The sequence below is a fragment of the Entelurus aequoreus genome, linkage group LG21 (genome assembly GCF_033978785.1).
Source record: "Entelurus aequoreus isolate RoL-2023_Sb linkage group LG21, RoL_Eaeq_v1.1, whole genome shotgun sequence".
In the NCBI taxonomy this organism is placed as follows: Eukaryota; Metazoa; Chordata; class Actinopteri; order Syngnathiformes; family Syngnathidae; genus Entelurus; species Entelurus aequoreus.
In genome coordinates, this window is record NC_084751.1 from 48,870,130 (window position 1) to 48,880,874 (window position 10,745).

The 10,745-nt window shown below is 42.3% G+C and overlaps 1 protein-coding gene across 4 annotated transcripts in view; it reads left to right on the forward strand.

Annotated features, from left to right (window-relative positions):
* The window catches only part of LOC133638792 (glutamate receptor ionotropic, NMDA 3A-like), a 79,397-nt gene extending 69,338 nt beyond the window's left edge, over positions 1 to 10,059 (forward strand). For 3 of the 4 annotated variants that reach the window (XM_062031744.1, XM_062031745.1, XM_062031747.1), the window contains one exon: positions 7,547 to 10,059. In XM_062031744.1, the coding sequence (XP_061887728.1) occupies positions 7,547 to 8,096 (550 nt within the window). In that variant the 3' untranslated portion in view covers positions 8,097 to 10,059. The remainder of the gene's footprint in view (positions 1 to 7,546) is intronic. The other variant, XM_062031746.1, reaches the window with a different exon arrangement.
* Positions 10,060 to 10,745: the final 686 nt, after the last annotated feature.

Below are 10,745 nucleotides of genomic sequence, written 5' to 3' on the forward strand. Positions count from 1 at the left end.
ACCATTTTGATACCATTGTTGCCCATGACATCACCTTCTACTGCACACCATTTTGATACCATTGTTGCCCGTGACATCACCTTCTACTGCACACCATTTTGATACCATTGTTGCCCGTGACATCACCTTCTACTGCACACCATATTGATACCATTGTTGCCCGTGACATCACCTTCTACTGCACACCATTTTGATACCATTGTTGCCCGTGACATCACCTTTTATTGCACACCATTTTGATACCATTGTTGCCCGTGACATCACCTTCTACTGCACACCATTTTGATACCATTGTTGCCCGTGACATCACCTTCTACTGCACACCATTTTGATACCATTGTTGCCCGTGACATCACCTTTTACTGCACACCATATTGATACCATTGTTGCCCGTGACATCACCTTCTACTGCACACCATTTTGATACCATTGTTGCCCGTGACATCACCTTCTACTGCACACCATATTGATACCATTGTTGCCCGTGACATCACCTCCTACTGCACACCATTTTGATACCATTGTTGCCCGTGACATCACCTTCTACTGCACACCATTTTGATACCATTGTTGCCCGTGACATCACCTTCTACTGCACACCATTTTGATACCATTGTTGCCCGTGACATCACCTTCTACTGCACACCATTTTGATACCATTGTTGCCCGTGACATCACCTTTTATTGCACACCATTTTGATACCATTGTTGCCCGTGACATCACCTTCTACTGCACACCATTTTGATACCTTTGTTGCCCGTGACATCACCTTCTACTGCACACCATTTTGATACCATTGTTGCCCATGACATCACCTTCTACAGCACACCTTGCAGTAAACACACAACTCAGAGTAATGTTGCCATAAAGGAAGTTAGGACATTAGGTAACGCTACACTTTTCCAAAATGTGCTAGCTTGATCCTAATTAGCATTGGCGTTACTATTAGCATGCTATGATTAGCATGAGTAATTTTACATGGCAATGTCAACACCTCTAAATTTGGTAATGCAAACTACAATTAAGATGCACAATACAATCAAACTGCTGCTGTGTAATAAATACAATACTTACAGTATAAACAATTTGTAGGGTGCAACAAAAGACTAGATTCATCTTAATGGCAAATATTTCTTCCTGGCTCGTCAACTACTGCCATCTAGTGTCTTGGAATTGCAACTGCATGGAAAGTCTACTATATATACTACTGTACTGTACTGTACTATATACAGATATACTTACGTGTCAGAAAACAAGATATAACAGTTACCACAATCAACTCATTGTTAAATGTTCCATAAAAAATAGATTTCATCACTAAACAAATGAATATTTATGAACACAATAATGCACACAAATACAGTATACCGAAAATAGGTACTGTTGAATATCAGTATCGATTCCCGGTTACTGAGAATTGGCACCGTATCGGGTCAAAAGTAAAAGCAACCCATCCTTCCTCTTAATGCAGAACATGTGACTTGTGGGTAGAAGCCTGCGTTGTTGTATGTGGAGTATAAAATGGCCATTTCATGTCAGTCTTGGATGAAGCGAGCAAGTTGTAAAGATGGAAGTGGCTTTGACAAAGAAGACTTGCTTCAGTCCCAAAGAATATTCCAGCAGCTCATATCTCAGCACACTTAAAGCTCTTCTGGCCCAGACTTTGTCCTACATTCTAAATGTTCTACTGGCTACAGTATGTTTATTTAAATGTTCCACTGGCTACAGTATGTTCCCTCCCTGCAGATGTTTATTTAAATGTTCCACTGGCTACAGTATGTTCCCTCCCTGCAGATGTTTATTTAAATGTTCCACTGGCTACAGTATGTTCCCTCCCTGCAGATGTTTATTTAAATGTTCCACTGGCTACAGTATGTTCCCTCTCTGCAGATGTTTATTTAAATGTTCCACTGGCTACAGTATGTTCCCTCCCTGCAGATGTTTATTTAAATGTTCCACTGGCTACAGTATGTTCCCTCTCTGCAGATGTTTATTTAAATGTTCCACTGGCTACAGTATGTTCCCTTTCTGCAGATGTTTATTTAAATGTTCCACTGGCTACAGTATGTTCCCTCCCTGCAGATGTTTATTTAAATGTTCCACTGGCTACAGTATGTTCCCTCTCTGCAGATGTTTATTTAAATGTTCCACTAGCTACAGTATGTTCCCTCCCTGCAGATGTTTATTTAAATGTTCCACTAGCTACAGTATGTTCCCTCTCTGCAGATGTTTATTTAAATGTTCCACTGGCTACAGTATGTTCCATCTCTGCAGATGTTTATTTAAATGTTCCACTGGCTACAGTATGTTCCCTCTCTGCAGATGTTTATTTAAATGTTCCACTGGCTACAGTATGTTCCCTCCCTGCAGATGTTTATTTAAATGTTCCACTGGCTACAGTATGTTCCCTCCCTGCAGATGTTTATTTAAATGTTCCACTGGCTACAGTATGTTCCCTCCCTGCAGATGTTTATTTAAATGTTCCACTGGCTACAGTATGTTCCCTCCCTGCAGATGTTTATTTAAATGTTCCACTGGCTACAGTATGTTCCCTCCCTGCAGATGTTTATTTAAATGTTCCACTGGCTACAGTATGTTCCCTCCCTGCAGATGTTTATTTAAATGTTCCACTGGCTACAGTATGTTCCCTCTCTGCAGATGTTTATTTAAATGTTCCACTGGCTACAGTATGTTCCCTCCCTGCAGATGTTTATTTAAATGTTCCACTGGCTACAGTATGTTCCCTCTCTGCAGATGTTTATTTAAATGTTCCACTGGCTACAGTATGTTCCCTTTCTGCAGATGTTTATTTAAATGTTCCACTGGCTACAGTATGTTCCCTCCCTGCAGATGTTTATTTAAATGTTCCACTGGCTACAGTATGTTCCCTCTCTGCAGATGTTTATTTAAATGTTCCACTAGCTACAGTATGTTCCCTCCCTGCAGATGTTTATTTAAATGTTCCACTAGCTACAGTATGTTCCCTCTCTGCAGATGTTTATTTAAATGTTCCACTGGCTACAGTATGTTCCATCTCTGCAGATGTTTATTTAAATGTTCCACTGGCTACAGTATGTTCCCTCTCTGCAGATGTTTATTTAAATGTTCCACTGGCTACAGTATGTTCCCTCCCTGCAGATGTTTATTTAAATGTTCCACTGGCTACAGTATGTTCCCTCCCTGCAGATGTTTATTTAAATGTTCCACTGGCTACAGTATGTTCCCTCCCTGCAGATGTTTATTTAAATGTTCCACTGGCTACAGTATGTTCCCTCCCTGCAGATGTTTATTTAAATGTTCCACTGGCTACAGTATGTTCCCTCCCTGCAGATGTTTATTTAAATGTTCCACTGGCTACAGTATGTTCCCTCTCTGCAGATGTTTATTTAAATGTTCCACTGGCTACAGTATGTTCCCTCCCTGCAGATGTTTATTTAAATGTTCCACTGGCTACAGTATGTTCCCTCTCTGCAGATGTTTATTTAAATGTTCCACTGGCTACAGTATGTTCCATCTCTGCAGATGTTTATTTAAATGTTCCACTAGCTACAGTATGTTCCCTCTCTGCAGATGTTTATTTAAATGTTCCACTGGCTACAGTATGTTCCCTCCCTGCAGATGTTTATTTAAATGTTCCACTGGCTACAGTATGTTCCCTCTCTGCAGATGTTTATTTAAATGTTCCACTGGCTGCAGTATGTTCCCTCCCTGCAGATGTTTATTTAAATGTTCCACTGGCTGCAGTATGTTCCCTCCCTGCAGATGTTTATTTAAATGTTCCACTGGCTACAGTATGTTCCCTCCCTGCAGATGTTTATTTAAATGTTCCACTGGCTACAGTATGTTCCCTCCCTGCAGATGTTTATTTAAATGTTCCACTGGCTACAGTATGTTCCCTCCCTGCAGATGTTTATTTAAATGTTCCACTGGCTACAGTATGTTCCCTCCCTGCAGATGTTTATTTAAATGTTCCACTGGCTACAGTATGTTCCCTCCCTGCAGATGTTTATTTAAATGTTCCGCTGACTACAGTATGTTCCCTCCCTGCAGATGTTTATTTAAATGTTCCACTGGCTACAGTATGTTCCCTCCCTGCAGATGTTTATTTAAATGTTCCACTGGCTACAGTATGTTCCCTCCCTGCAGATGTTTATTTAAATGTTCCACTGGCTACAGTATGTTCCCTCCCTGCAGATGTTTATTTAAATGTTCCACTGGCTACAGTATGTTCCCTCCCTGCAGATGTTTATTTAAATGTTCCACTGGCTACAGTATGTTCCATCTCTGCAGATGTTTATTTAAATGTTCCACTAGCTACAGTATGTTCCCTCTCTGCAGATGTTTATTTAAATGTTCCACTGGCTACAGTATGTTCCCTCCCTGCAGATGTTTATTTAAATGTTCCACTGGCTACAGTATGTTCCCTCTCTGCAGATGTTTATTTAAATGTTCCACTGGCTACAGTATGTTCCCTCTCTGCAGATGTTTATTTAAATGTTCCACTGGCTACAGTATGTTCCCTCCCTGCAGATGTTTATTTAAATGTTCCACTGGCTGCAGTATGTTCCCTCCCTGCAGATGTTTATTTAAATGTTCCACTGGCTACAGTATGTTCCCTCCCTGCAGATGTTTATTTAAATGTTCCACTGGCTACAGTATGTTCCCTCCCTGCAGATGTTTATTTAAATGTTCCACTGGCTACAGTATGTTCCCTCCCTGCAGATGTTTATTTAAATGTTCCACTGGCTACAGTATGTTCCCTCCCTGCAGATGTTTATTTAAATGTTCCACTGGCTACAGTATGTTCCCTCTCTGCAGATGTTTATTTAAATGTTCCACTAGCTACAGTATGTTCCCTCCCTGCAGATGTTTATTTAAATGTTCCACTGGCTACAGTATGTTCCCTCTCTGCAGATGTTTATTTAAATGTTCCACTGGCTACAGTATGTTCCCTCTCTGCAGATGTTTATTTAAATGTTCCACTGCCTACAGTATGTTCCCTCCCTGCAGATGTTTATTTAAATGTTCCACTGGCTACAGTATGTTCCCTCTCTGCAGATGTTTATTTAAATGTTCCACTGGCTACAGTATGTTCCCTCCCTGCAGATGTTTATTTAAATGTTCCACTGGCTACAGTATGTTCCCTCCCTGCAGATGTTTATTTAAATGTTCCACTGGCTACAGTATGTTCCCTCCCTGCAGATGTTTATTTCAATGTTCCACTGGCTACAGTATGTTCCCTCTCTGCAGATGTTTATTTAAATGTTCCACTGGCTACAGTATGTTCCCTCCCTGCAGATGTTTATTTAAATGTTCCACTGGCTACAGTATGTTCCCTCCCTGCAGATGTTTATTTAAATGTTCCACTGGCTACAGTATGTTCCCTCTCTGCAGATGTTTATTTAAATGTTCCACTGGCTACAGTATGTTCCCTCCCTGCAGATGTTTATTTAAATGTTCCACTGGCTACAGTATGTTCCCTCCCTGCAGATGTTTATTTAAATGTTCCACTGGCTACAGTATGTTCCCTCCCTGCAGATGTTTATTTAAATGTTCCACTGGCTACAGTATGTTCCCTCTCTGCAGATGTTTATTTAAATGTTCCACTGGCTACAGTATGTTCCCTCCCTGCAGATGTTTATTTAAATGTTCCACTGGCTACAGTATGTTCCCTCCCTGCAGATGTTTATTTAAATGTTCCACTGGCTACAGTATGTTCCCTCCCTGCAGATGTTCAACTAAATGTCTCCTCTGTCAGTCTTTATCCAGCCCTGAGGCTTCGGCAACATGATGTCGTTACAATAAGATATTATTGTTATGGGCTGTTTATGATGTACTTTAGCTCGTAAAGTGGTGAAATAGATTGATCCCTACGGTGAACTCCTCGTTTACGTCGCTAGTAGAGATGTCAGCATGAAGGAGTCAACACAACGATGTACTTATGTCACAATTTGACTGACTGACTGTGTAGCCTTCTTGTCTTTGCTTTGATAATAGCAGTTAATTATGCAGCCCAAAACTTCACTGACAAGTTTTCTTGATGTATTTTTTGCTCCTGAAAACTAATCATTTACCGTAATATCAATTTGTTTTTGATTGATTGGTAGATACCTAACTGTACTTGCAACTTCCACTTTCCATCGCCAGACTCGATATGCCGCCCCCCTATTTATGTGACGTCATCTACAGAGCTGGCGGACATTTTTCCACATAGACAAAGTGGGTAAAGACATGTACAACATATTTACTTAAAATGATTTTGATCACTTAATTGCATGTTTTTGTCGTCCTGATCAGTGATCTCTTCAAAACTGTAAAAGAAATTGCCATAGTAAAAAAACACAGTATGTGTTTCCTCAAGCTTTTTCAGCATTTTAAGGAAAACATCAGTAGAAGAGGACACAAAATTGAATCATGCAGCTTACCTTGGTTTTATCTTGTTTTTGGTGCCTGTTTTCTCCTCAAAGGTGCTCCTGATTTTCGGGATCACATTTGGCTTGAGTCTCTTGTACTTTTTTACATTCAAATTCCGACCAAAACTTTCCTTCTATGAAGTCAGAATCACTGCAATGATTGCTGTAAATGATGCTTCCTTCCTCGCTCCATTTTATGCCAGTCAATTTGACTGAGGAGGTCCATACCTTCCTAAACTAACCATAAAATGTACTGAAACTCCTTAGAAAACAAGCCTAAAATGACTACTGTGTCTATTTTGCGGGCATCAAGTTCAGATCCAGAACTATGAAGTAAGTGTCAGCATTTACCTGACTTCTGTGTTCAGGACTAAACACCTGGCAGGTAAGAACGGCTGAGCACCTGCTGAGTGTTGTAGGCATGAAGTCTAGTGTCAAGTCCTACATTTTGTTCCCTGAACTAAATCATAGCCACCAAAGACTGACAGGTGGTTGCGCAGAAATGTTGTGTGTTTTCTTGTTCCGTCCATCCATTTTTCCACCGCTTGTCCCTTTCAAGGTTCACGGGGGGTGCTCAAGCCTATCCCAGCTGCACTCAGGTGGAAGGCGGGGTACACCCTGGACAATTCACCACCTCATCACAGGGCCAACACAGATAGACAGACAACATTCACACACTAGGGACCATTTAGTGTTGACAATCAACCTATCCCCAGGTGCATGTCTTTGGAGATGGGAGGGGCCTATCCCCAGGTGCGTGGCTTTGGAGGTGGGAGGGGCCTATCCCCAGGTGCATGTCTTTGGAGATGGGAGGGGCCTATCCCCAGGTGCGGGGCTTTGGAGGTGGGAGGAGCTTATCCCCAGGTGCATGTCTTTGGAGGATAACATGCAAACTCCACGCGGAAAGACCCCGAGCCCGGGGGTCTTACACATAAAAAAGTATTAAAAAGACTTTAAAAAGTCTTCTTTTTGATGTGTTTCTAACTCCAGTTTGACTTCACATAACTTTACAAACATTCTAAACATGCACAGCTCCCTGAAATCAGGTTTCTTGATTGTAGACTTCTGAGCGTATTAATGAATGTCTTTGAACGTTGACGCCTTACATTTTGTCCTTTGCCCGCATCTCCAGGTGCAATGAGGGAAACAACCAGTCGGCATCCTGGAATCCAAGCGATTCATCTCTCTGCAACAGGCGTAGGGTTCTTCCGAAAGAGACGCAGAACGACTTGGAACGGCCGTGTTCCCAGGATCCAGCCTCTGCTCTTCCTTTGCTGGAGAAACAACTTCCCATAGTGACCACCTCGAATGGACGCTCCAACTTGTTAGGTCGTTTGTGTATCCAGGGACTTGGGCAAGGGCAGGGGAGCTCAGTAGCGGGCGTGGCCCCAGGACAGTGTCGGGGTTTGGGTGTGGGGGACAGCGGTCCTGGTGTGATTGTGGGTCGGAGCCCGCTCATGCAGGAATTATCCGAACTGGAGAGCCAAATCACTGTAATAAAGCAGCAGCTGCAGTCAGCCATGAGGAGGAAGCGAGAGCTGGAACAGTACCAGTCAGAGAACCAGCTAGCAAACCAGACTTTACCGAGTCAGGCCACGACGCAGCAGTCTAACCAGTTCCTACAGTACACTCAGTCCCACCAGCAGACTAACCAACACCAAAACACACTCCCAGAGTGCTGAAATCTTTCCAGGAAAACCTTCCTACACGTTTTGTCTTTTCCAAAAGGATTACACAGCTGGGGCACTGGTACACATTTGAAGGACATCCTGGGATTCAGGAGAACATTGGACTGGATCCGTCAGTGTAATTCTAGGAATTCTAATGGACACTTTTATGAACCAAGCACCAAATCAGCCCTTCCTTGCTTGTTGCAGTTACCGGTGAGCTCAGTCCGTCACCTCCTGCACACCTTTCATCATCTTCACTTCTTTCCTCTCTCCCTTTTTCCCTCTAAGCTTCGCCTCTGGAAGAGAATAGATTTGCCTTGATCCCAGATATGAGGACCCGCTGGTATTTAAGCCTAATGGGTGGAATCACCTGAGTCTTATGTTATGGCTCCTTGAGAGTATCAATGACCTGAGCTTGAACCTAGCCAGTTAAGTCTTGGTGTCCCTGAGGTCTTGAGGAAACCTTGTTTCTTTCAGAGGGTGATGGAAACTCAAATGATGAATCTACAATCTTTTCCAATGATTTTGATGCTTGGTAGGACGAGCGCCTCACATTCATGAAGGACATACTGTTTGTTTTGTGGTAAAGGATTACATTTTTTTTTACGGACCACTGAAAGCTGTGCCATAACACTATAATTGGAGTTTGACTTCTGGACATGAGGTATATCAACCTCTATGTAAAAACGGCTTCTTGGGCTTTTTTCCAACATGCTAAACAAGCTCAAGAAGTAACAATTGAATTTTTGCTGAAAAAGTACCTCTGAATATGCACACAGAAATCCTTTAAGGAATACAGTGGTACCTCGGACTACGGGTTTTTCGGGATACCAGCTATCTCTCGGCTACTGTAAGTACATTCCTATGGCCACATTCGTTACGATTTACCTGACACATGCAACGTGAAGAGGGGGTGGGGTGGTGCACTATCCACTTTAGCCACCAGACAGCAATAGAGTGTTGAATATCTTAAAATGTATTTTTTTTTATTGGCCCGTGATACATTCTGTAGACAAAATAGGCACATCTGAAATCAGAACATTGTGATTGGCCCAAATCCCCCCCAAAATGGGAGCTAAAAACCAAAATGTCTGAGGACCTGTGCGTGATTCTGTCCATGGTCTTTGATGAGGACCTGTGCGTGATTCTGTCCATGGTCTTTGATGAGGACCTGTGCGTGATTCTGTCCATGGTCTTTGATGAGGACCTGTGCGGGATTCTGTCCATGGTCTTTGATGAGGACCTGTGCGTGATTCTGTCCATGGTCTTTGATGAGGACCTGTGTGTGATTCTGTCCATGGTCTTTGATGAGGTCCATGTGTCCTGTCACGATGAACATGTGTACACACGTCTTGCAACATATGCTACGTTTTTGAGTGTGCTAAAGCCCACCAAATATTTGAGTTGGCGGAATAATAAATCCTATTAGTAAATAATAGAATTGAATACCTCAAGGGCGTTAGATTAAACATGACACTAATTAGCTTGGTTACTTAAACCACAAAGCTCAGTTGTGGTGTTTTTGTACATTTAGTTCATCATATATTCATTGTATTGTTTTTAGTATCATTACTGTTAATAATGTTCACCAAAGTCACCCCAGCATCCTTCAGTTTGTCTGGATCTAAAAAGCCTTGGACACCTCTGCTCTATTCTATTGTTTTGTATACAATATTTACTATCTAAACGTTTGATTTCCGTGTTAAAATGGTGGTGTTCTAGGGGGTGAAGCACCTATTAAATTGATTCCAATTCATTTGGATGGGTGAGGCTGTGTCCCAAAGTAAGATCTTCCATGTGCAAGCTGCATCACAGAAGCAATAAACTGGTAATCCCGAAGTACCACTGTAGTACCACTGTAGTACCACTGTAGTACCACTGTAGTCACCACTGTAGTCACCACTGAAACTGTGCCTCTGTGAAGACACCTGTGTTCTTGCACTTCCTGTTCAAGGCCTAAGTTCTGTCATTAAAATCACTTCTCTTGTTTGCACTTCAAATGACTGCAACATTTTTTCCGCTACCAGTTGGTAGAGCAGAACGGAGTTGGTTGTCACACTCGTTACATCTCTCCACCGCAGGTTGCGGTCTCACAAGTTTACCAGTTACCATTACATCTCACCACTGCAGGCTGCAGTCCCACAAGTTTACCAGTTACCATTACATCTCTCCACCACAGGCTGCAGTCTCACAAGTTTACCAGTTACCATTACATCTCACCACCGCAGGCTGCAGTCTCACCAATTGTGTTAGAGAGCATTTACAAAATGTGGACCAAGCTCACCTCCATAGTCTCTTCTGGACTGTTAGTCATGTCAAATTGTTAATATTCGTCTCCCAAGTCTTTGTTTTCTGGACTTTTACAGAATGGCTTCATAACAAAGCACCTTGAAACGGTGTGGTGTAGAGCTGGGGTCTGAAGGGCAATGGAAGTAAAGCCAAGGTGAGGCTGAGGCTTCAGAATCAGGTTTTAACCCTGCGACTACATTTCTTAACTACCAGAAGCTTAGTGACCCCGAGCTGCTTAGTCCCGATAAATGTAACCATTTTAACTCTGTTGACTTAAGTTGAAGTACCACTGATAGTCACACACTCACGAGGTGTGGTGAAATGTGTCCTCTGCATTTGACCCATTACCTTGTTCATGAATGTTACTACATG